The sequence below is a fragment of the Lactuca virosa genome, chromosome 5, assembly GCF_052849685.1.
Source record: "Lactuca virosa cultivar CGN04683 chromosome 5, Lactuca_virosa_CGN04683_v6, whole genome shotgun sequence".
In the NCBI taxonomy this organism is placed as follows: Eukaryota; Viridiplantae; Streptophyta; class Magnoliopsida; order Asterales; family Asteraceae; genus Lactuca; species Lactuca virosa.
In genome coordinates this window covers 332,843,362-332,870,873 of record NC_136430.1, presented here as the reverse complement: position 1 = coordinate 332,870,873, position 27,512 = coordinate 332,843,362, and the positions used below count along the sequence as shown (strand labels likewise).

Genomic DNA, 27,512 nt, shown 5'->3' with positions numbered 1-27,512 from the left:
TTTTGGAAATGTGTATTTATTATTATTATTATTATTATTATTATTATTATTATTATTATTATTATATCCGTCTAAATAGTTGGTTTTGGTAGATCATTTTAATCCCTTCAATTATTAAACATAAATATATTTAATTATAAATTTATAACATACATATGTGCATATACATGTTAAACAAATCACATATAATATATATATTTTCGTAAATGTCATATGTAATTCTTGTCGTAGTAATATGGATAAATTACTTTCATATGAAGAACATATCATGATAAGTCTATCATAATTACATATCAAATGTTAAAAATTATGTTATCTTTTAAACATTGTCTTGTAAATATGTTGTGTAGGATAACCCAACAAAAAAAATAATAGAAAATAAACATAATCAAAATAGAAAAACTACAATCAAATAAATAAGAGCATTGGGTGGTTGAATATATAAATAAAAATGTTACATAAACATACATTTTAATCAAAAGAAAAAACTGACATTCGTCAACTTTGCTCAAACAAAAAAGCCTATATTCGTTTTCTTAATCTTCATTATTCATTTAACACCATTCAACCATAGAAACTTGATGACAGTTCTTCACTAACCTGCAATCAAAATATTTTTCTTGAAAAAGAAGAATCATAAAGATATTCCAAGCAAAACATTGATGTTTGGAGAGTCACTTTCAAGATTGAGTAATACACACAAATCACATATAAATATTAAATGAGAAACTGAATATAAAGAAAGAATAGAAATGCTTCATTTGTTTTGGTTGAAAGAAAAAATCATATTACAATTACCATCGATGCGACATAATCAATTTCTTCAAATCATCATATTTGGATCGTGAATGCTGTAACTATATGAAAACTTTTGAATCGCACTATCTTCAACCAAATGACCACATTTTGTAAGAAAAATGTACTAATATAACTACATATATAATAAGATAACGCAAAAAAATGATTGAAAATTTATAAATACTATAAATGGTTTTAATTAAGGAATATAAAAAGTTATGTATGTTTCAAATCAATATGGTTTAAGAAAACAAAATGTCTCTAAACATATGATTTTGAATGGTATGGTTTGAGAAAACAAAATATTTTTAAACAAATGATTTTGAATGGTCACATTTATATTACTGGAAAAATATATCACGATCAAATTATGAGTAAAAAATGATATATTCATCCACAACCTTGACTTGTAGAGCTCTTTTAGGGACTCAATCACTGCAAATACGTTCTAAAAGAATTGTGTCTATTGAAAAATTTTCTTTTCATTTTCTTATGACATCATTCTTACATGTAAGATTTTATATAACACAAAAGATTGACATTTTTATAGTAAACTTTTCACTAAATGCTAATTAAATATAATATAAGTTATAAAACTTTTGAGTGTTAATTAAGAAAACTTTTGAGTTGCATTAGTTAAAAAAAAGGGGTTTCAAATGAATGTGGTTTGAGGAAGTTAAAAAGGGGGTTTCAAATGCATGAGATTCAAGAAAAAAATGTTAGCTTTATAAGTATGTATGATATATATATATATATATATATATATATATATATATATATATGTTTTAAAAACTATTAATGATGATACAATTCTGAAATATTTCAAGATATAAGACCAAGTCAGGTACAATTGTAAGAATTTTAAATATATTTTTGCTTATCTGATCTGACCCGCTATTAATATTTTTTTAACTCTTTAATCATATCGGTTTCATTTAAATAGTGAACCACGTGATTTTCTGTTCTAGAGTCGCCACTAATCTCAATTCTTTATGATTACAAAATGTGGCTAAAACTAAAAACAGATGAAAAACCATCCTATTATCTTATATGGGCAAATATATGAAAAAACCATCCTATTATCTTATATGGGCAAATATATGCATTCAATAGAATAAAGTAAAAATAATAATAATAATAATAATAATAATAATAATTTTGAGTCAATTTAAACATCATAAAAATCAGGATTCAATACAGGAAAACAAAATAGTCCCCGTTTTACTTCTAAGCAAGATACATATTTATGGATAAATGTAAATATAATATTCGAAGTAATTTAAAAGTATCAATAGAATCATTAGTTTACTACATTAGGAGAATCAAATGAAAACATCCTAAATTTCTAACTCTAAGCACATGTTCATTCAATGAGTGTAAATTATGTAATTAAATAAAGCCTTATAGCTAAAGCCTAAAAGCATCATTGAGATCAGTAACTTGTAATCAAATTCTCTCTATAGCTAAAAGCATCACTGAGTAATTCAGACCCGACCACACCAGGTCAATAGCCCTTTACTATCCATGAAAAATCTCTCAATCTCACCTCTGATTCTCTCTTGCTTCCAGTTCTCCTTCCGAACTCCCTCGGCCTGAGTCGCCCTGATCAAACCCAGGAGCGGGGAATCAACTGATATCCTCATACACATCCCCCTCTCTGAAGGCCCAACCGACTTGCGGCTCAAAGCATCCGCCACCACATTCGCTTTACCCATATGGTAAACGATCTCGCAATCATAATCCTTGACTACGTCCAGCCACCTGCGCTTCCTCATGTTCAGGTTCGGCTGATCCATAATATGTCTCAAACTCTTGTGATCCGTGTAAATAATACAACGGACCCCATAAAGATAGTGCCTCCAAATCTTGAGGGCAAAAACCACTGCCCCAAGTGGGATATCGCGTCTTGTGCGGCTTCAGCTGCCGCGAGGCATAAGCAATCACCCGCCCTCTCTGCATAAGGACTGCCCCCAAACCAGTGATGGAAGCATCACAAAATACCACGAAATCCTCAATTCCCTCCCAGAGGGTCAATATCGGGGCCTCACATAACCTCTGCCAAAGAGTCTCAAATGTTGACTGTTGCTCAGAGCCCCATCGGAAATTCACCCCCTTCCTCATCAGACGAGTGAGGGGTACTGCAATCTTGGAGAAATCCTAAATGAATCTCTGGTAGTACCCTGCCAAACCCAAGAAGCTCATGATATATGAGGGGGATTTCGGAACTTCCCACTGCATCACCGCCTCGATTTTGGCTGGGTCGACCAAAATCCCATCATGGTTAACGAGGTGCCCAAGGAACTGGACCTCTCGTAACCAAAACTCGCACTTCGAGAACTTGGCATAAAGTCGTTCTCACCTCAAAACCCCAGGATCTCTCGAAGGTGCTCCTCGTGCTGCTCCGTGGTGTTACACCCCAAAACCGGAACGGCGGAAACGTTCTGGGGTGGAGGACGTCATGTTTAGTATCACAAGACATGTATCATAGTAAGCAAAGTAAGGAACAACCATTTCATTAGAAAGAAAGTGTTTACAAAGGTTGTGTTCACAAAACATAGAATACATAAGCAAATAACAAACAAGACTTGAAGCTATACTGCTCCATCTTCTGAATCCCAGTGCGAGTACCTGTCTACTAGGCTCCTGAGAATACAAGTTATTTGAAAGAGTTGATCAGCAATTAAGCTGGTGAGTTCATAAGATTTTAGTGATGTAAGTAGTTGTAGAAAGCTTAGTAAGATGCAGTAAGTTGTAAGTTTTGTTTAGAAAAGTTCGCCTGTTCCTCCAGGAAATCCTACATTTCCTGCCTTGATGAAAGATAAGTAAAAATGACTCTACAATCCTTTCTATGTGTACTAAATGGATACAAGTTACATAAAACTCAGAGTAAACAAACAATCGATTGTGGGTATCCGCCCTAAGTCCACAGCCAAACAAGGAACATGGAATGAGGCAGATGACACACACCCCATTGGTTGTTAGATCCTTATTGTATATAACCCTGGTGTATTCCTTTGGTACTCACGGAGTTAAATGTAATAGTTCCTTTGTATTTGAATGAAAAGATTCTTTAAGAAAACCCTTATTTCTTGTAATAAAATGGTGACCACAGTGATTACTTCTATAATCACTTAGTTTATACTGGCTATATATAATCTAATATCGATTAGATAGTTAATTGGGTGAATCTGCCTTAAGCCCACAACCAAACAAGGAACAGGAAGTAAGGCGGAAGGCACACATCCAACTATCTATTGGGTATTAATGATATTTAAGCACCTTATGGACCATACCCTCCTATCTCTTTCAGCCTCCACACCTCCCTCAACCGCCTTGAGAGAACCCTAGCCTCTTAGTGATCCTTCTTGAGCTTATAAGTGTGTTTTTGGTGCTTTTAAGAAGGAGCTTGTGCATCAAGGAGCCATGAAGGGAAGATTGGCTTGTAGATCTTAGTTCATCATCTGTTTTGGGAGCTCCAGAAAGTAAAAAGCTTGGAACTTTATTCTTGTATGAGATAGATCTAGTCATTTTAGCTTTATGGAAGCATTCTTGTCCCAAAAGTCCCAAAATGGTGCATGTTATGATTTGGATGAAATGAGTTGTCCTTTCAGACCTTAGAAGAGGTCCTAAGTGATAAAAATGGTGTCGCAATAGCTAGATTTGTCTCATGCATGAAGTAGGAAGGTCTTAATGGATTAAGAGCATGTGTTAAGAACTTTATGGACGTCCAAAGTGATAAAGTTTGAGACTTTATAGTCCCATGGCACATTTGGTCGATGGATCTGGAGTTTGGGCTTAAGTTCTTAAGCCACTAAGCACTTATTAGGGTTTTGGTGAAACCCCACGTACGCCCTGCGTAAATCCAGTACGCCCAGCGTACTGGGTCAACCACCCCGATGGTGGTCAACATCAGGCAAGTACGCCCCTCGTACGTCCTTTGTTGGGCCTTTGACAATTGGGCTTTGGGTTTTGGGCTGTTTATGGACTAGTTGGATTTGGGCTTTTGCTGGACTTTATGAATATTATGTTTTGGGCCAAGTTTTGATAATGGATCTTGGAATTAGGCCCAATTAGGGAGTTGGGCCCAATTTGGTAAATTGGGCCAATAATGGGCTTTGCATAAGGACTTTCAAGGTTATGGACTTGGCATTGGGCCTTGGCCCAATAAAGAGAATGAACATGATGGATTGTGTGGACCCCTAGTCAAGATTGTGATATTGTGTAATGACTTGGTATTATTATGTGATAGTTCGGGATTTCCAGTGAGATAGCGGTTCGGAAGTTCGGTTCTTCAGTTCAGATCGGCATTGCGAGGTAAGTTATTCTTAATATATCAACAAGGTCTAAGGCACCAAGGTCGGCCCTTTATCGGATTTGTATCCGGGTATTTATTTGATATGTTATTGATCTGCTAGATATGCATCCTGGTAGTTAGGATGGTATTATGTTAGTGACCTGGTTTAGGTCGGTATCCTGGTATATAGGATGATGTTATGTTAGTGACCGGTTAGGTCGGTATCCTGGTTATAGGATGGTTGTTGTGATAGTGATCTGTTAGATCGGTATGATTATCTGTTATATATATGCCAGCGTATGATATTTATGTGCACATGATGGTTTGATTGGTATGGGGGTTGGGTTGAGGCGGGTCCTGCTTCTTGCTGTAGGCCAACATACCCAGGGCGGACCGGATAGACTGCAGGCCCAGGAGGGCACCTAGTTAGGCCGAAGGCCCGACGAGGGGTCCGGATAGGCTGAAGGCCCCGAGAGGGCGGTCCAGACGTGCCGAGGCTCGGAGAGTGGGCCAGATAGACTGAAGGCCCGGTGCGGGTGGTCCAGTCATACTGTAGACTCAGAGAGTGGACCAGGTGGACTGAAGGCCCAGTGCGGGCGGACCAGTCACACTGTAGACTCGAGATGCATGGTTGTTCTGTGTTTGTTATATGATATGTTTATGGTTGTATGAGGTTGGTATTTTGGGGGTAACTCACTAAGCCTTCGAGCTTACAGTTTCAGCGGATGGCTGCGGGAAGACGAAGGCATGACCGTACACTTCCTCGATTTATGATTATGATTTATGGGAACTCTGATGTTTAAACTATTTTGAAAACAAATTGTAATAACAGAATGGTTTTATATGATTTAAAAAGTTTTAAATTGGCTCGAATTTTATGGATGTTACACCACCTATGCAACCCTTTACAGTAGAAGAGGTGAACCAAACGGCTGCAGACTGTAATAAGAAACGTGTTTGTTTTTTTGACATCTAAATGTTGTTGCAGATATTAAAAAATTAAAAGAAACTGATTTTATAAACCGAAAATAGTTTTTTAATACCGAAAATTTAATAATGTATGACATTTCAGCAATAATTTATGATATTTCAGCAAAAAATAATGATATTTCAACAAAAAAATAAAAATATTTTAGCAAAAAATAATGATATTTCATCAAGAAATTATCATTATTCAATATAAAAAAACGAAAAAAATCAACAGGAATAAACGAAAAAAAGGTGAAATAAGATTTTAGCAACATATAATCAAGATTCATCAAGATTTCAGCAAGAAAAAAAGAAGAAGAGGTTGGAAAAGGCAATACAAGTGTTGCGTCAAACAGAACACGCGCAAAAGTTTTTTACTCCGAAGACTTCTAAAAAACAAACAGTTGCGAGATGAAATGTGTTGCGTGTGCAGGGGCGGAACACAAACATCAGAACCGGAGGGGCCGAAAGTAAAACTTCACATATCAACAAGTTTAATTTGAGATCGGTTCTCCATAACATGATTAGTCGTAGCGGTAGTTGCATCCAAATCAATTGGCGATAGTTGTTCCAGATATTGTGAAAGTCTTGCAAGTTTTTTCAGAAAACTGTTAATACTTGATTTTTTTTAATTGATGTACACTAAATAACACAATTAACTAACAAGTAACCATTAACAAAGAACCAAATGAAAGAATAATTAACAACTGCATACTTCATACTAGGTTACAACCCGTGGAAACCACGGGTAAGAAAAAAAATATATTGTTAATTAAATATGGTAATGAAAAATCAAAGATTTATAAAATTTTATTAAATTTATAAGATATAAATTTTGTTTAAACTTATATTGATTATTTAAAATCTCCCATATATATATATATATATATATATATATATATATATATATATATATATATATATATATGAATTTGAATTAAATGTAAAACACACAATCAATCATGCAAATGACATTGATATATGAAAAATTAAATATAACATAAATCTAATAAAAATAAATAAACATAACACAATAAATTACAAATTAAAAACTAACTTTTTTATAATTTTCTAAAAATTTCTTTATACACAATATTTGAAGTTTTGTTTGTAAGCACAATCCTTATCTAAAATTAAAACCTTAATTCTTAGATAATCTTGAAAAAGTATATAAGGAAAAAACGTGTAAACAAATTTAAATTGCTATTTCAAAAAATTAACCACCACAAGCCACATTCCAACAACAACAACTAAGAAATGCGGTAATCGATAGAGCATAAATTCCACTAACTTTCATAATAAAAGGAAAAGTAGGAGAAATTGTGAAGCTCTCACCACAAAAACTTCACCCATGTTCTCTAATAACTTCGTTATCAAAACCCTTTGAGCAAATCTACATAAAGATTCATTTTAATATGCGATTAGAGCCTTAAGATCTACAACAACAACAAAACACACACACACACAATGCACTTAATAATCATTGTGTTGAAGAAAAAAGCTTTCTTGCACGGTGAAGGACAACGCTACCTTCAAATTAATATATATCATAATAAGCAAAAATATTATCAAAAGCACAATGTTATGTTGCTTATGAAATAAATAAAGAAAAATTGAGTTATACCTCGATTTGAAGAAAACAGAAATCTTAAATAAAATTGTTGATAAATGTTTACCTGTAATTTTTAATATGAGATTAGATTAGTAGTTAGAGGGGATAACGAATAAAATGGTTGAAAAAAGCTAATTTCCATGAAATTAGCACATACCAGATCGCTACGTAGTTGAAAAAAATCATATAGTATAGGAAATATGAAGTGTAAAATGCTTATCGGGTGAAGGAGAAGACCCCTATGGGGCTAAGCATAAAAAATGATTCAACTTTGGACTAAACACAAATAAATATCATAAAGCATTGGGACCATTTTTTTAATTTGATCCATGTGTAATAATAATTACCTCAATATTGTTGTCAGTTGTCTAGGAAGGGCCTCATCAAGGATGTCTAAACGGTTTGTGGCCAAACCTATGAATGTTACAGAGATATACGTGAGGGTACTCTTTTCTTTCAAAATAATATATAAATAGTTCGATTAATACTGCCTAAATCTAATTACAAGTGGAAAAAAGTAAATTAATCTTGCTTGATGCCCTGAATGCATCCCGTATTCCTACTGATTAAGAAGCTTCAACATTGTTCATTGCACTTCTTAATAGCTTATGCTATCATTTAAGTCGAACAAATCAGATATTGATGTTTATTCATAAATACTTGGTTATAAAACAAAAATTCTCACTTGGGACTTTTAGCAAACACATGGTTTGCAAGTTGACGGGAACATCTTATCTGCATCCAAGCATTAGGAAAAACAAATAACCAATCAAACATAAACACTGTCAAATTCAAAACTTTAAGACATAAATGTGACAAAAAAACAACAAAACCTCCAAAAATAGAGACAGTAAGTGACTAAAAAAACTCCAAATATCACAAAACATTCCACTGACAATCTACTTAGAACTACATAAGAATTATTGTAATTCATTTTCAAAACGCACCAGAAACCTAAAAAAGTTGTTCACTATAGATTAAAAACTCAAAAGAATTGAATAATAGTAATTTCATATTACCAAAAAAAATCCTTAAAAAAACCAAAGAGACAATACAAACCTGTCATTACAGCCAACTGTAGGTGTTTGAGTCTATTGTATGCTTTGTCTTGTTTTCACCACATCTGTATTTTTTTGTAAACCTGCCTTCAAATATGAACTTTAGTATCTAAAACCTGTTGCGGAGAAAGAAGGGAATTTAGGGGCAAAATATTTAATAACATGAATATGAGTAGGGGGATCATTAGTTGTTTACCTGCAAACAACCTTCTTGCGAAGCAGGGACCTACACAATCCCAAACTCGAAATAATTCAAATTGTTCTCCTAATCGATGAATATATGACAAAAACTCACGTTGTTTCTTACACAAACAAAAGTTAGACCCATGGTGTGAGAGAGGAAAGAGTTAGGTTTCTTTTACAGAGAGGGTATAGAGGCGTTGAATGCAAAAATTTATAGAGAGGGTTTAGAGGCATTGGAAGCAGAAAGTGTTGAAGAATCTAGGGTTTCCTCTTCTTCAATAAAATTGTGGTTGTGTCGATGAGTTCAAATCGCATAAAAGAATAACCTGATAGAAATCAACTCACCTAACAGAATGGGAGAAGAGATGGTGGTAATTGATGGTGACGTTGGATGATGGAGACGGTAAGGACATCGGTGGATGGTGCGTTGATGGAAGCGTGATGGTCGAGCATGGTGGCAGCGAATCAAAGTTGGAAAAAACGGAAGAAACATTCAACAACGTGCGAGATAAAGATGAATCGTGCTATATCATCTATTCCTTGGGAAAAAACGGAAAAGATAAATTGAGTAGATAATCATGGCTGATTACACGAGATTATAATTATGGACACCAGAAGAAATTTCGATTTTAAACCAATATAGAAGGGATACATATGAGATTAAAGGAGAGGGGCAAAATAGACAATTCACTTTGTAAAATTCTAGCTTTAGGAGATGCCACATAGGAATAAAGGTTTTTTTTTTTTTTTTTTTTTATTAAGATAGGGATTGATTATTTTTAATTTATTGTAATTCTTTTACTGATAATTATATTTTGATGAAAATATAAAATTAATTAATAATTAACAAATATAAAAAATAAAAGATAATCTATACACCTTTAACAAACTAAAGTATCCTAATTTCAAATTGAATTTTCGTAAGATTTATGCTATATGCTATAATGGTTAGCAATATAATAATCTATAAAATTACAAAATAATAAAAAATAAACAAACAAGTTTTGTTGGAGGCTTTTAATGCCACTATAAACAAGGACCTACAACCTCAACTTTAAAATATAATATATCATATATATAATAAAGAAAGAAAGACAAATAAATTTGAGATTGAAAGAAAAAAAAACTTACAACTATGAGGGGATTTTGGAATGGAGAAACAAAATAAGAACAAATTGAGGTCAGCACAAGTCCGACGTGTAGAGGAAGCACTAGATAACGACAGTTGGAAAAGCAAACGGTAAAGAGGAAGCACCAACAAACGATAAACAACAGTCGGCGAACGAGAGACTAGAGAGACAGAGACATCTATATTCTTTAATTTTCGGGGTGACCCGTTTTTTTCCCGGTGAACAGTTCTTTTTGGAATCAGTAATCTTTAGTTTATGGTTTGTTGTTTCTCAAAGATTGAGTTAGAAAATTGTAAATTATAATTGTTTTTTTGGATTTTATAGATTTTAGTTTCAAATCATTTGTTATCCTAATATTGATTATTTTCAGTAATTTTCGGTAATTTGTTAATAACTTATCTAGTTTCCTAATTTATGAATTACCTTTTGATTTTCTTGTTTTATTTATAATGAATGAACGAGGGGGGCAAAAAAATACTTATAAAACCAATCCCTTACATAAAATTTGGGTATTATAAGTTCAAAAATCAGGTATAAAGGATCCGCCACTGTGTGCGTGTGCTGCGCCGCGCAACAATAAGAGGTTTGAAAATGTTTTTTTTACAAAAAAACAAACAATACCTAAGTTTTTTTGAAACCGGTTAAGATCCGTTCTATTGATCACCTCTACCATATATATACATTATACTACCGCAAAGGCCGTTGATATATTTAACAATTCCTTAAAGCATACGTATAAATTCTATGTTTCTTTAGGTACATAAGATATGCACTCTGATATGTCGTATTGGGCTATTGGCATTAGCAACAATTCTAAAAAAACAAGTAAAAGCAAAGAGAGTGACGTGCATGAAGTCCAAAAAAGGTGAACACAAAACGTAAGGGAATCATGTCCTAGCCATTAAGGTTCCTTAGTTTACTTTTCGGTATGTAATTTTTTCAAAGCACAAAGATTAATTTCCAATTAATAAATCATAAGGATTTTTTCGGTATGTAATTTGAATTAATCAATAGTATAAAATCATAAGGACTTTTCAATATGTAATTTGAATTTATCAAAGGCAATAATGATTGGTCGGACTTAGGACTTAGAAAATGATAAGAAAGTCATTTTAGATGGTTGAAGACCAAAACCCTAATAAAATAAAATCATAACGACATTCCATATAACGAAATACAAATATGGATGAGAGTTGTGAATTTTTGTAAATCATAAACACCATTTTTGTAGTTTACTATATGATTAGTAAATGTTTAAATAATAAATAATAATTAAAAATTCACATAAGGGTACAATTGTCACCGAGAAAGTTATCATATGAAACACAAATTCAAGGACATTAACATTAAGAATTTTTTAAACTTTGAAATAAAGTTAATTACAATTTTTGGTAAAACACATAAACGATTCTTGTAATTATTTTACATTTTACTATATATAATATTTGGATTTTTGAGACTTAAGTTGTATTTATTTAATGAAGGTGATTCAACTACCCAAAATTAATGAAGAGCACGTGGACCGAGAAATATTTATATTTCTCATTTTCATGATTAATCGGTGTTACAATATCAATTATAAAATCTTTGTTAATACATGTTACATGTAGCATGTATGGACAAAAACAATGGCCTAATTAATGTATGATAAAAGAATATTACAACTTTGTTTTAGATATGTTTTGGTAATTAAATTGCATAAACCAACAACCACTAATTTGGTTTTGAGAATTATAAGACCGGCTTAAGCATATACAAATTTCAAAGTCTTATCCTAATTAGTTATGAAATATATAAACAACCCACATGAAAGAATAATCAAAGGAAATATCGTAAACCAGATTTATATAATTAACTTATTTGGAATAACAATGATGCATAAGAATATCATATATCTGCAAGAAAAGAAATATATTGATTCTTCATGAAACATTTTATAATATAACCTTTTTTTTTTTTTTTTTTTTTTTTTTTTTTTTTTTTTTAAATATATATGTATCAATAGTATATAGTAAGCAATCTTTTCTCATGAGATCATCTGATGCGGCAAGCGGTCGATGCGAATAAAGAAATCCAAACAAAATGTTGGAGCTTATCCATAATAAAAGGTGAGAAAAACAAAGCAATATCTAAAGATAAATACAATAGTCTTCTCCTATAAGTTTAACTTAATTTCACTAATGGTTATTCATAAAACCGAACTATATTTAGTATAGAATGTAGGGGTGAGCAAAAACCGCAGCGCAACTAAAATTAACCGTAAAAACCGCATAAACCGCAACCGCAATAAAAACCGATGGTGAAGTTTTCTGTTTTTCAAAAACCGCAAATTTGCGGTGCGGTGCGGATACTAGTTTTCAAAAACCGCAAAAAAACCGCACCGCATATATTATATATAATTTTTTTATTAATTATTAATATATTAAATATTAAAAATAAGACAAGTTTTATGGATGAAAGATGGATAAAATACTAGAAGACAAAATTGTTGGTTTTTTGTTATGTTTAACTTTGAAAATGGTGAAATTAAACAATTTTAAGATATTTATTGTTAATTACTATTGATTTGACGTTTTTAAGATATTAGTTGTTTGTGATTTAAGTTAATTGTCTTATACCTTACAGTTTTATTATTATTATTATAAGTAATATGTTTGAACTCTTAAAACCGTTTGAGCTCTAAACTATGGTTAAAAAGCACACAAAATAACTGCACCAAATCCATGCGGTTAATAACCGCAACACAAAAAAAAACCGCACCGCAAAAATAACCACCTAACCGCACCGCAAAAATAACCGCACCAAGCGGTTTTGAAAATGGATTAACCGCATTTGCGGTTAATGATGAGGTTTTAGCTAATAACCGCACCGAACCGCACCGCGTTCACCCTAATAGAATGATTCCAACAACTTAATGATTTAAAGAATGTATAGTTTTTTAACTGTTTACAGACGGTTCAAAGACTATATCAAATGCGGTGAATGTTAAATGATTCATATTTGACCTGGTTTCAGTCTTTTAGGTTATCAAAAAAACCCTTTATTTACCGTTGATAACAAATTAATTAACAATTAGAAAATATCTTTATATATAGAATTTTGTTATATAGTCTTGCGTGTTTGTTATATGAAATTCGCATCACATCAAGTATTACATGTATTGTGAATTTGTATTTTACTCTAGTGGTAAAAAGAAAGTTATCAATTATTTTGAGATATAATCCCTTAAGAAAACTAATATTAATATTTGTGGTAGATGAAGCATTAAAGATTGTATACCGTTTACGTGAAAATGAGTGGGAATCCTTAAGCAGGAAGAGTGCAAACTTTAAAGAGAGACTCATGTCATAAAAGCTCCGCTGTATAATGCAGCTGAGCCACCACGACCCCGGCCCCCTTCTTTAATTAATTTCTTCCTCCTCTTTTAACAACCACTCCTCTCTCCACTCACTCATCTCGCCATCACCTCCATCTCCGCCTGAAAACATGTCGGTTTACACCATTAAAGCTGACGATTCAAGACCGGCCGCCGGCGAAACGCCGTCTGCAGGTCCGGCGTACAGGTGCATTTACGCCAAGGATGCTCTCATGGAGTTGCCTCCCGGTTATGACTCACCCTGGGACTTCTTCAGGTTACTTATTTTTTACAGTTTCATTGGTTTTCATCATTCATTCATGCTTGAAAACCCTATCGTACTTTTATTTTTTATTGTGATTTTAGATATGCATGTATATGGATTTTTACATATAAATATTTATCGAAAAGATCTATAGCTATTATCAGTATTGTCATCATTCACGAGATATGATCTTCGATTGGAGAAATTTTGAATAACTTTAATGGCAGTATATATGATCGATCTTTCGAGTCATTAGAATTTTAAAAGAAAAAAGAAAATATTTTAGTTGTTTTGTGTTTGATCGAAGTTTGAAAAAACATTGGTTCGTCGGGTCGGTTTGACTTTTGGTTCCAATTAAGATAGGATCTCACCGGTCTAATAAGATAATTAATAGTTACGATTTTGTTCGTACGCTTCCAATTTGTTTTAATAATTAACTAAACGTCATAATACATATTTTAATTTGTTAATCTAAGAAACAAGTTAGTGAAGCATAATGTTTTCTGTTGTTAGAAAATGGTATGTTTTAAAACATTAAATAACGTCATTTTCTTGACAACTTAGAACATAATGACAAAAAATAGTGGGTTTTTGTTGTGTATTCCAAGTGATGGGCGTTTTCAAGCGATTTGGACAATAAAATTAAGATAACTAATTGTTTAAAAAAAGTATTAAAGTTAATTAAGGCTAATTCAACAAAATTCAATTTATTCGTACAAATTTCTAAACATGATATATTTTTATCACTATAAGTTATTAATTAAATCTAACAACTTTGAAAGTCAGCCGTACACATACATAATTGTTAATTATGTTTTTTTTTTCAAAATAATTGATTAACAGTGATGCAATAGCAGTTAAAAGTTTAAATTTATAATAAATTTATTGCTTTTATTTAAATGGGATAATGCTAAGTCAATTCTATACAACTTGATTAATATGATTTTCTTAGAATATATGTTATTATTTGTTATAATGCTTTTATTAAATATATTATTTCATTGTGTAAAAGTTATCCAAAGAATATGTTTCATGTCATCATGATTTATTACAAATAGCCGTTGTTTTGGCTTATTTTTTAGAGGCTAAAAGTCCTTTTAGATAAAGATAACAGAGAAAAGATGTTTGGTAAAGACAAAATTGCAAAAATGGTCCGTGTGGTATGTATTTTTTTGGGGTTTTAGTCCAAACTCCGACTTTTTTGGATTAGTGGTCCTTTTGAGTTAGTTAAGTTGCGGATTTGGTCCCTCAGTAAACTGAAATGACTTATATACCCTTGGGGTATTTATTTTCTATTTTTAAAATCAGTTTTTAAATGTTTAATAATTATTTATTCATTTTAATAATTAAAAATTGAGAGGACCCACCTCCCCCCCTCTCTCTCTCTCCACACCAAATAGAACCCATCCAAGATCGAGACGGTGGCTATAGGTCAGTGAACCTTGGTAACACTGTGTTCTTCTTGCCTACTTCCGATACCAGAAGGGAGCAAAGCAAGATTGTAGGTTGCTGAATCACTTGGGCGCATAGTTCTTGGGTTGATAAAGGTGGAGGTTGAAGGTGATTATGAACACAAATGGAAGAATACAAAATGAACCCGGAAAAAAATCTATCAAAACCCACATCCCCATCTTCAAACCTCAGACACAATAATACTTTTCTGCGTTCATCTTCTTCAACATACATAGAAATACAGATTTGTTGATCCAACATACACACACACACAAAATGCAGTCATGGCGTGTTCGATCCCCTTTTTCAGGTTTCGATTCCAAACTTGCAGATATGAGCCTCTCATGATATTGTGTTCTCGATTCACCTTCGATTTTAACTCTGATTCTCGTGACCCAATCGAGTTATGGGATGATTCAGCTTCGATTTTATTCAGTGCCATCATTTATTTCTTTGATTCCATTACCCCTAAACCTATAAATGGTATGAAAACACACATAAGAAATCAAATTTTCAGAAATCGGTTGTTCTTGAAGACCCATAATCCTTTTTCAGATTCATACATTGATTTTTTGTTCCAGAACCAAACCCAAAATTTTGATTGTTCTTGAAGAGCAAACCTAGAAAATCGGCTGTTCATCTTCATATAGCTTTCCACATTACCTGTTAATTGATTTCCAAAAAAGAAAATTTGATACTACCCAAGAATGTGAACCCATCTGAATCGATTTCCAAAAAGAAAAACAAATCCAAATTGAGGCGTAAAGATGCAGAGAAAAGACGATGTATAACAATGAATTTTGGGGTAGAAACTATGCTCATCTTGTTCGTGATGGAGAGAGAGACCCTTTTTATTTTTTTAATTATTAAAATAAATAAATTAATATTAGATTTAAAAAAGAAATGAAAGAAAAATGGAAAATAAATACCCTAAGGGTATTACAGTCATTTCACTATTCAGAGGGACCGAAAACGCAATGAAACTAGCTCAAAATGACCACTAATCCAAAAAAATCGATGGTTTGGACTAAAACCCAAAAAAAATCGTACCAGTAACCAAATTTGCAGTTTTGTCTTTGGTAAAAGCTCTTAAAAGCTCGATTTTTCTTAAAAGGAAAACTGTGGTTTTTGTAACTTTTCCCAAAAGCCGTTTTGCCTCAAGATAACCCAAACTCCCCCTAATATCGAAAGCAATCGGAAAGGTTTTAGATGATCATATTAAAAGCTTTTGGTTATTGGTTACAGCGAGTCAGTTAAGAGAAACCCAAAGAACCCTGCGCTTGGTCGTCGTCAAATCATCGATGGAAAGGTACGCAAATCCGCCATTAACGTTCGTATGAATATATGAACTCCATGGAAGATGATGATTGGATTCAATTTCTTACAGGCCGGTGGTTATTCATGGCTATCATATCAAGATACCTACAATTCTGCTATCAAAATTGCTTCCGCCATCCGTACCCGATCTGTTAATCCAGTGAGTTCCTGACTTCGATAATTTTATATCTATTTATATATCTAGTTTTTAAAATAGTACACAGTTGTGAAGTTTATTCAAAAAAATTTCGTTTATGCTATAGAGCATAGTGACTGTGGAGAGATGTGTCCTAATTTGAAAATTCTAAGCGTTTCTTTCTTTATTGATTAAATCTCATGTCTGTTAAAAAGTTGCTTGTTTGGTATGATTAAGTTCAATTTCTCAAATTTGAATTTAGGGAGATCGATGCGGCATATATGGAACTAACAGTCCCGAATGGATAATTTCGATGGAGGTATGATTATATCAGTAGGGTATATCTTCTTAATCATACTCTTCTATTGTGAATTTCATTTGAGGCAAAAAAATGATCTTGTCGAGTTCATCTTTTTACAGGCTTGTAACTGCAATGGCATAACCTATGTGCCCCTCTATGACACACTTGGTACACTTCCATGTCTTTTTATTTTTGAAACTTGAGGTCAATTTTATTTGTATTAATCTAAACACCATTTGAGTATCCTTGCCACAGGTGCTAATGCAGTTGAGTACATCATCAACCATGCAGAAATTTCCTTAGTTTTTGTTCAAGAGAGCAAGTTGCCTGCTGTAAGTTATACTGTTATCTTCTTTATCCAAATTCCTTAATTGCATTACATATGCACATAAGCTTTACATATGGAGCATCCTCCCTATAAGTCTATCAGACATTTGTTCTTATCATTTTCTTGATTGGTTGGTTATAAATAATTCATGCAGGTATTATCATGTGTTCGAAATTGCTCATCAAATCTAAAAAGTAAGCCAACTTCACGAATCAATTCATCAAAGAATATATGTACATTTTCAAAATGACTAAGTTCTGTCTGTGTCCTTCTTGTTGAAGCTATCGTGAGCTTTGGGAATGTCTCTGGAGCACAAAAGAAGGAAGCCATGGAACAAGGTGTTGATTGCTTCTCATGGGAAGAATTTACTTCAATGGTAAGTAGTGTATTGCTGCTTAAATCAGAAATTTCCAGCAATTATTTAACTAATGATCACATCTTGTTCATCATTTTCAGGGAAACTTGGATGATGAACTCCCTGCAAAACATAAAACTGACATTTGCACAATAATGTATACAAGTGGGACCACTGGAGAACCAAAAGGAGTCATACTAAATAACTCTACTTTCATGTCTGAAGTCCTATCTGTACATCAACTACTTGTAGAAACAGACAAACCTGTAAGTTGCAAATCAAAAGTTTCCATCTTTACAGAATTTTGAATTCTGAATTCTGCAATATAATCTGTCTCTTTAATATATTGTGTTCATATTTTGCTCCTATATTGCAGGCCACAGAAGAAGATACCTACTTCTCTTTTCTTCCATTAGCACATATATTTGATCAGATAATGGAGACATATTGCATCTACAGTGGTTCCTCAATAGGGTTTTGGCAAGGAGTAAGAATTTAGCTAATTTGTATATAATCTAGCTGTCTTACAAAATCTAATTTCAATCCAACTTTTTTCAGGATATCAGATATTTGATTGAGGACCTTCTTGTGTTAAAACCAACCATATTTTGTGGTGTTCCACGTGTTTATGACCGCATTTACACTGGTAAAAAAACTAGTTTTGAAAATTTCAAGATCATTCATTATTTTACATAACTATATATTTGAAATCACTCTAGGTATTATGGCCAAGATTTCAACCGGAGGTGCTGTAAAAAAGGCATTATTCGACTTTGCATACAATTAGTATGTTCATTATTTCATCATTTTCCATTTATTCTCTTTCTCCCTGTGCTATGACTAACCTAAAAACAATTAACAGTAAATTGAGGAATCTTGAAAAGGGTATCCAACAAGACAAATCCGCCCCTCTTCTGGACAAGCTGGTCTTCGATAAGGTCAAATCCCAGTCTGTTTTTACTAAATAATTTGTTTAAAAATTTTCATTTTTATGATTATGATTTTATTATTCCAGATCAAACAAGGGTTTGGAGGACGTGTTCGTCTTATGTTATCTGGAGCTGCACCTTTACCACAACACGTTGAGGAATTTTTAAGAGTCACATGTTGCACTGTCCTCTCACAAGGATACGGTTGGTATATATCTTTTATCTTTTATAAATAATAATAATTAAATATTAATTAACTTTTTGTAAAAATTTATAAAATGGCAGGTCTTACCGAAAGTTGTGGTGGATGTTTTACATCCATAGCAAATGTGCATTCCATGATCGGAACAGTTGGTGTCCCAATGACAACAATTGAAGCAAGGCTAGAGTCGGTGCCAGAAATGGGATATGACGCTCTTGCCCCTGTGCCACGTGGCGAAATTTGTTTGAGGGGAAACACTTTATTTTCAGGGTACCATAAGCGAGAGGATCTTACCAACTCTGTCCTTGTGGACGGCTGGTTCCATACTGGTAAAAACATTTAAAAATTATTTTTACTATTAAAAAGGTACAAAAATTTGAAAATTTGTTTTGCAATTTACAGGTGACATTGGGGAATGGCAGCCTGATGGCGCAATGAAAGTTATCGACAGGAAAAAAAATATATTTAAGTTGTCACAAGGGGAATATGTTGCAGTTGAAAACATTGAAAGCACGTATTCACGCTGCCCCTTGGTAACCTCGGTATGCAAATATTTAATACTGACTATAATGTTATAGTATAATTATAATAATCATTAATAAATTTGTTGTGATTTGACAGATTTGGGTGTACGGAAATAGTTTTGAATCTTTTCTAGTTGGTGTTGTGGTGCCGGATAGATTGGCGATTGAAGAATGGGCAGAAAAGAATGGCGAATCAGGGGATTTTGTGTCGTTGTGCAACAACTTGAATGTTAGAAAATATGTCCTTGATGAGCTTAATTCTGAAGCTCAGAAAAATAAAGTAAGTTCAGTTTTAAATTAAAATAAGAAATTTGTTATATTTTGTTGTTTTATTATTTTGGGTGGTGATAAAATAAATCGGGTACACAGCTTCGTGGTTTTGAGATGCTGAAAGCGGTTCATTTGGAGCCACTTCCGTTTGACTTTGAAAGGGAATTGATAACTCCCACTTTTAAACTAAAGAGGCAGCAGCTCCTAAAATATTATAAGGTACCTCTAATTTACATAATGGTCTTGTTTAGTCCAAAGTTGAAATGTTTTTCAGTTTTAGTCCAAACCTTAAAATAAGGACAAAAACTGAATAATGTTTAAACTTTGGACTATCTACGGTAAAAAACAATAAAAAAATAAAAGCACAAGGACCATTTTTGTAATTTACTCTTTTGTCTATTTGTAGGATTGCATTGATCAGCTATATAGTGAAGCGAAGACATCCAAGAAATGAAACTGAAACACGTGGGTGGATCCATGGCATTCAAAGCAACGTTCGTGTCGTGTTTTGTGTAAAGTAAATTCATACGTTATTTTTGAACATGTTTGTCACGTAGATTATTCTCAATATGGTTTGTAATATTGTATTATTAAAGATTATAAAGGCTATTTACATTTTTAAGATTCCTTAACGGTGGATCATAATATCCGCTAAGAAAAAAAATGTAATATTCTAGCCTGAAGTCCTGAACATTGAATATCACTTCTGAATTCTTACATTATTTACTGATCACAAGCATTATAGACACATAGCAAAACTCTAAATAACTAATAAATCACTACTTAACAACTAAAATATAACATGAATATTGATTGGTGGCAATTTAGCATGGGTTGGAATAGAATAAAACCTGTGGGACCCTCCCTCCCTTCTGGTGTAGGACATTATTTCAATAAGACTTTCTTTTGAGGGATTATTTGTCAAATGACCAAAAGTTGAAATGGGTTTGAAGATAATGACCAAGAAAAATCGGTTTTCAAATAATGATCAAAGATTCCGCAGAAGAGGTCTCTACAGAATTCGTTTATGCTCTGTGGATGTAATCTTGAAACCCTAGCTTTTAAACTTTTATAAACCCTAGGTTGTTAGTTAAAATTTGTATTTTGAATCAAGGATATGCGCTAAATAGGGGAAACCTCGTTAAATAAACAACAAACATTTAACAAAATCGTCGGAATCTTTGGTTCCGTAAAGATTAGTTTTGCAGAGGGTTGCTCCGCGGATCCATATGACCTCTGTGGAAATGTGTATTTTTTTTTTTAATCCAGAAAAAGTGTTTTTGCACACGCGTTCAATTCCATAAAGTGAAAGACATTTCCTCAGAGGCCATACACATTCCGCAAAGACCTGCTCTAAGGATCAGTACCGTCAGACGTCAAAATTTTGTTTTTTTGCACATGTGTCCAGTTCCACAGAAGAAAAAACTATTTCCGCAGAGGTGTAAGCGGAAATCTTGGTCATTATCTTTAAACCCTTTTCAATTTTTGGTCATTTGACAATATATCCCTTCTTTTGAGACCACAAATTCTCCAAATTATAGGTATGTTCATTCACATACGTTCTCCTCTTGTTTCGAACTATCTTCCAGTTTTATGCCTTTCAAATCCTTGGGTAATTTTTATAAATAAATCACATGTCACTAAGCCATCGGCCCTCCCTAAATTATATGTATGCTGTTATTTAATATCAGCTTTACAAATACTTTTACAGATGAACAAAACCAACTGAAACCATGACTCGGATTCGAAGAAACATCGGTTAAAGCCCAAATCGAATAAAAGACTAGTTAATAGTCCAGTTGAGGTCCAAATGTCATCGCATGAGCCTGAGGCCTCATCCAATTAAAGGTACGCAAAACTAAGAGGTGCATGTGCATTAAAAAAAAAAAAACTCGCTAAAAAACGTAATTCGATTTAGGAACTGGTTTGGTGGTTTGATGCGAATCCGGTGGTTTATACCCGGTTTATGGATATTAATTAATTTGTTTCTATTTGTTGTTAATACAGTGGTGCAGAGAGGTTTCCAGACTGTATTTTCACCCATTGTACTATCCGGATGTCTGAGAAATATTTTTCTAAAAAATAAAAAATTGTAATATTCTGTTTTGGTCCGTTTTTGATCACTCACAAAAAATTCATTAAATTCCGATACCGAAAGCAAATTTGACAAATATAATAAAAACCAACGAAAAAAATAGTTTTTTTTTTCAAACTAGTTTTGAACCAATTCTAATCGGTACCTATAGGTTCTGATATTTTTGTTCATAAACTGGTTTGGATATGAATTGATTTTTATTTTGTTGGCCAAAACCAATCTAATTTAGGAAAAAAAAAATGGTTTTGTGCACCTCTACATAAAACCCGGCTTCAAAACGGTCCAAAATCATGCAAGTGAATTTTTGGTCCGTTTCAACCCATAACTCTTTTAGAGTTTAACTTCCTTGAAAACACTTGTAAGGCTTCATATTGGTCATGAAATCAATCTATTCATTCACTAATAACTTATATTGTGTGATTCGGTGGTTATGGTCAGCCTAAATAACAATGTCATCTTGTTATGCTTATGTACATACTCCAAACACTATAACTAATTGAACCATTTAGTAAGGACTTTGCCATTGCTTACTTACTTCTCTTAATTATTTCTTTGGCATTTCTGCTACACAATGCACAACTGAAACTACCTTTATTAGTGTCATTATCATTATCATGCAAGCCAATATGCTAAATTGTATAACTAGTCGGACTTTTGTGGACACTCAATCCAAACTCGATTCCATGGGCCAGCCAGTTAAGGACACCTCATTTTATTGTAACCAAGTTAGGACATTTCATTATATAATGTTCATGGGTCCAAACTTAGCATATGTTGTCTAATAAATATGCTTGTTCAGGCTGTCTAGAGTGGACATAGAAGAAGACGCGTGAAGCTGATGTGTCCGACCAAGGGACGCGTGAACACCGCCCCAATGGTCAGTGGCTTGGGTGTAGAGTGCATGTGAAGATGGAGGAAGACGATCGATTTGATTGGTTTCCTTTTCTTTCCCTCATTTTCTTTCTTTCTCTCTCTCATTTTTGCCTCTTCATAGCCTGACCACTAGTGAATACCATTTCCACAACCTAGTGGATTGGTTGTGAAATTGTTAAATGGTGACATGGCCTCCTCTTCACTCATAACCCACTCATGACCACTACGGACAGCCTTATGCACGACATGTGTGGGGTAGCACCTTAATTCCTTAAATTGCGTACATATATATATATATATATATATATATATATATATATATATATATATAGTGGCATATCAAGAACGAAAAATCAGGGGTTGCAAATTTTTTAGGGGTTGTACTACTAGAAAAAAACTCATTTCCAAAGGCAGTTTCTGTCACAAAATCATCCTGAAACCGACGAATTTATACTAAATTCACAATTACCAGACTTTGTGAAGGATTGATAACGGATTTGTGATGGATTTCCAATGAATTTATGACAAATTTTGATAAATTTTCACTAAATTTACATTTGACGGAAAAATTTAAGGGGTAACATGTGCTACCCCGTGCTACATAATGATCCGACCATATATATATATATATATATATATTATTTTGTTTTTACTAACTATTGTGTGCTAGAATGCACAGATCTTGACCACCGGATGGAATAGAATCAAAGATCATGATCTGAACGTCTATGATATTACAATAGAGTAACATGTATCATATAATCACACAAATTTCAGCATAAGGGCATTTTAGTCAATTAACCTATATTAAAAAAGGAAATTTTCGGATTTTTAGGGATAATTAATTCCTTTATTGTTAAAAATCTGAATATTTTAAATTAATTCAAATTTAAAAATCCGATTTTATTCTGTCAGAATGACAAAATGTCAACCATAAACTAGTAAATATATTTTCGATTTTATTTTTGCAGAATATATTTCCAATGCAGATATTTTTGATAATTAACCTGATTTAAGAATTCTAGATATTATTCATATACATCAAAGTTGGGTCTATGATTTTATTCTTAATACACATCTGAAATAAAATACAAATTCATACATATTCTTACAAAATACTATCCTTATACATTTTAATATAGTTATACATATTATAACAGAATATCATCAAAAATGAATAAAATTCTTAAAAAAATAACATTATTGAATATAAAATTATTGAACAAATACACTTGATCTTCTTCAGTGGTCCATATAATCCACTTTATCTTCGCATATATACTTGTTGTTGAACTCGATACCAAATATTTCTCTTGTATGATCAATATTGAATTCCTTCTCCATGCCGTTCTTAAAGAATAAGATACATTACTCGTTAGTATTACCAGTTAAACAAATATACTTGTTGTTAACAAACATTCTCAAAAGACATTCTAACAGAATGCATTTGAATAAATAAATTCTAACAGAATACATTACAAAATGTACTTAAATCATAGTCTTTTCTTCTATATGCATAAACATTGTAAAGCATGTATAGATGTATTCTGTCAGAATTATTAGCAACACATGTTTTATGTAATATTTATATTCTCATAGAATAAACATGTGTTTGCATTCTGATATGAAAAAAAACTCCCCAACTTAACCCTTTTCATGCAAATTCTGACAGAATGCAAACTTAACCCTTTTCATCAATTATAAAAACGATACAGAACACACACAAAAACCCCTCGAATATTAGCATTTGTAATCAAAAGAGAAAAAAGAACATGTAAAGGCATGTTTCATTATCATCCAAAATAGTTCAACATATCAAAATTACCTCATTTACACCAAAACCTTCTCATTTTGACATTATATCACACACTTGATCTTCTACTATAATACAAAATGCATTTGATCTTCTTTTTGAATCCAAAATGCACTTGAGAGAATTCATTTTTGCAAAATCACTTGATTCCAACCATAGAAAAAGTCCAAATCACCTTATATTCTTTAAGAATCCTGAATAAAGAAACCAATTTGCTTGTAATTAGAAGATTAGAACTAAAGAATTCATTTATATACATAAAAATTACATTCTGACATAATACATTTATATAAACATTCTGACAAAATACATATATACAAAAAAACATTGTAAATAATTCAAGTGAATTGAGGTTTGATCAACGTTATTTATTGATTAATTAAAGTGATTTGAGGTTTGATTTAGTTCAGGTTGAAAGGTTATAAAGATGAGGCTTAGTATTGAATATGTAATCCTTTAAGTGAATCTGGGTCATACGCATGAAGGATTATAATTACATAAGCTTATAGTCATTCTAACATTGAACATTTGAATTCATGTTGTAAAAAGTAACCTAAAAGCAATTAAGTTATACCGTGAGTTTACATGAAAAATATGTAAGTGTGAAATAAAGTTTATTACACTAGTTTTGCTTTCTTTTCTCTTTTTAATTCACACATTTTTTCCCTTTAAAACTCATAAGGTAAAATATAACATAAAAAAGCTATATACAACAAAATAGAATCTATCAATTTACCTGCTTGCATAAACTTTTTCCACACAAAAACAAACTACAATTCAACAATTAACAAAAAAAGAAAAAGAATACCACACTAAATTAATGCACAAAAGAAACCAAATAATAGAACATACTGATTACGAGTAAAGAAATAATACAATTCAAAGAAATAAGAGAAGTTGAAATTTCTACAAAAAATATGTATCCATTTCGTACGCACCTTTAAAAATAAAACTATTATGGATCGGAGAAATTAGTAGAAATAGAGTGAAGCAAACCTGAGCGTAAGTATGATTAGAAAATCGGCAAAAGTTTTTTGAAGCATAAAACTGAGGCCGGCCGCTACAGTTAGTCGAGGATGCCATATTTAGTTCGTCTGGAAGTACAAATAAGAAGGTGTTGTCCGGTGGTGTTTATGGCCGAAGTTTTGGAGAGAAACGACCGCTAGTCGGTGGTGATGGAAGCTTCTTGGCGTCGATAGCAGGGAAAGAACAAAGATGGTGTGTTGTGGACGTGTTTTAGGGTTTATAAAACTTATTTATTTTGTTTCCTTAATTGAAGGGATTTAATTAAATGGTCACATTAATTTCAAGGTGCAAAAAACCGGAAATACCAATTTTGATTTAATTAATTAATTAATTAAATAATTGTTAATTTCTGATTGGTGCATTTTGGAACACAATACTTGCTAGAAACATTTGAACCTAACTCTCTCTCTCTCTCTCTCTCTCTATATATATATATATATATATATATATATATATATATATATATATATATATATATATATATATAGAGAGAGAGAGAGAGAGAGAGAGAGAGAGACAGGTAAGTTCAATTGAGAAAAAATAAAAGATTGAGAATAGAGGAATCAACCTCATCCAAACATTTTTATATATATATATATATATATATATATATATATATATATATATATATAATACATTTAGATTAGGTCATTAAGGAACGATGTTCGTCTGGATCGTTCATCTGTTATTCATCAACATCATCCGTTATTCATCCATCTGTATCGTTCCTCTGTTCTTCATCAAGATCAGTTGTTCTTCATCAACATCATATGTTCTACTACTTGTTTGTCATCAACGTCACATGTTCTTCATAAAAAAAACATCGACACTTCATAAAAACATCAATTCTTCATCCAAATTCTTCGTTTATTCATCAAAATGTTGTGATTCATCATCAAAAAAATTTATTCGTACTATTAAGTGTAAGTCGTGATTCAATCTTGTCCAGTTTCGATGATGTCAAGCAAAATTGTTAAACATAATCCATATTTATCGATGTCATATCATTTAACGATCACCAGTCATCGAAATTTCATCAATCAAATATTCACCAATACCAAACAACTGATAGCGATCGAAACTTCATCAACATAACCATATATATGAAGAATTAAAAAAAAATCATTTATTCAGGTTTAAAAAACTTCGATTTTCATGAATTTTTTCACAAATTTTGATCTCAACCTACTGATTATTGATCGATTTTGATAGGATTTGATTTGTGTTGTAATTATTGGCTTCAATTGTTAGTTTTTTTTACCATAATTATATAAGATAATTTATTTGCATGCCAACTGTTCAATGAAATACATAAACTAAATATATCACGTAATATTCACACGTGAATATGTCTTTACACGAGAATCATTGTATGTCTTTTAGAAACACATAGTAAGTATGTAATTCATATGTGAATAACCTATAAAAATTATATTCACATGTTAATATATGTAATATTCACAAATGAATACAAGTAATATTCATAAATGATAACACATTTTTTTGGAAAATCAAAAAAAATGAAAATACGTCGTTTTGAAGTCTTAAGTAAGTTTGTAATTCATATATGAATAACATATAAGAATTATATCCACATGTGAATATATGTAATATTCACAAATGAATATATGTAATAATCAAATGTGAATATATATATATATATATATATATATATATATATATATATATATATATATATATATATATATATTGTTCACAAATGAATAAAACTGTTAATAAAACCAAGAAGTATAAAATATATAAAATTAAAGATAAAAAAATTATTCGATCAGAATGTATATTTATTCACATATCTTATGTTTTTTATGGTTAATAAAATAATCATATAAGCATATTTTTTATATTACTGTTATATTCATTTGTGAATAAATGATAATTTTTTTTTCGGAAAATTATAAAAATAGAAAAACGTCATTTTGAGACCCTAAACAGTCCCAAATGACCGAAAAACAGCGTACTTCATGGCGGAGCTGTGAGTTTTGTAAATCGCATCATTTTACATCAAATTTGTGAGTTTCATCCAATTCTGAGACTAAACTTCATTGCGACAATTTTTTTTGATGATGTCACTAAAATTTCATTCCTACTAGTGATGACATCATCATGACATGTTATTCTATTCATATATGAATAAAGTTTAGAAATCATTACGACATATTTACTGATAATCTTACTAACTTCAATCCCACTACTAAAAACATCATTA

At 32.0% G+C, this 27,512-nt stretch overlaps 1 protein-coding gene across 1 annotated transcript; it reads left to right on the top strand.

Moving 5' to 3' along the window:
* Positions 1-13,359: 13,359 nt before the first annotated feature.
* LACS2 (long-chain acyl-CoA synthetase 2) lies at positions 13,360-20,200 on the top strand. Its single transcript, XM_079051916.1, has 19 exons — positions 13,360-13,676; positions 16,362-16,425; positions 16,504-16,593; positions 16,832-16,888; positions 16,990-17,038; positions 17,126-17,202; positions 17,353-17,392; positions 17,480-17,574; positions 17,655-17,819; positions 17,930-18,040; positions 18,112-18,199; positions 18,273-18,339; positions 18,416-18,491; positions 18,569-18,686; positions 18,768-19,013; positions 19,087-19,226; positions 19,306-19,488; positions 19,578-19,697; positions 19,885-20,200. The coding sequence occupies exons 1-19, from the start codon at positions 13,531-13,533 to the stop codon at positions 19,930-19,932; spliced, it is 1,980 nt and encodes a 659-aa protein (XP_078908042.1). The 5' UTR covers positions 13,360-13,530; the 3' UTR covers positions 19,933-20,200.
* The last annotated feature ends 7,312 nt before the right edge of the window (positions 20,201-27,512 follow it).

Bases quoted from the DNA above. Each gene is read 5' to 3' on its own strand.
- LACS2 (XM_079051916.1), top strand. From the start codon at position 13,531: ATGTCGGTTTACACCATTAAAGCTGACGATTCAAGACCGGCCGCCGGC. The intron at 16,594-16,831 runs GTGAGTTCCTGA...ATTTGAATTTAG, and splicing joins GTACCCGATCTGTTAATCCA to GGAGATCGATGCGGCATATA. The intron at 18,687-18,767 runs GTTGGTATATAT...ATAAAATGGCAG, and splicing joins TGTCCTCTCACAAGGATACG to GTCTTACCGAAAGTTGTGGT.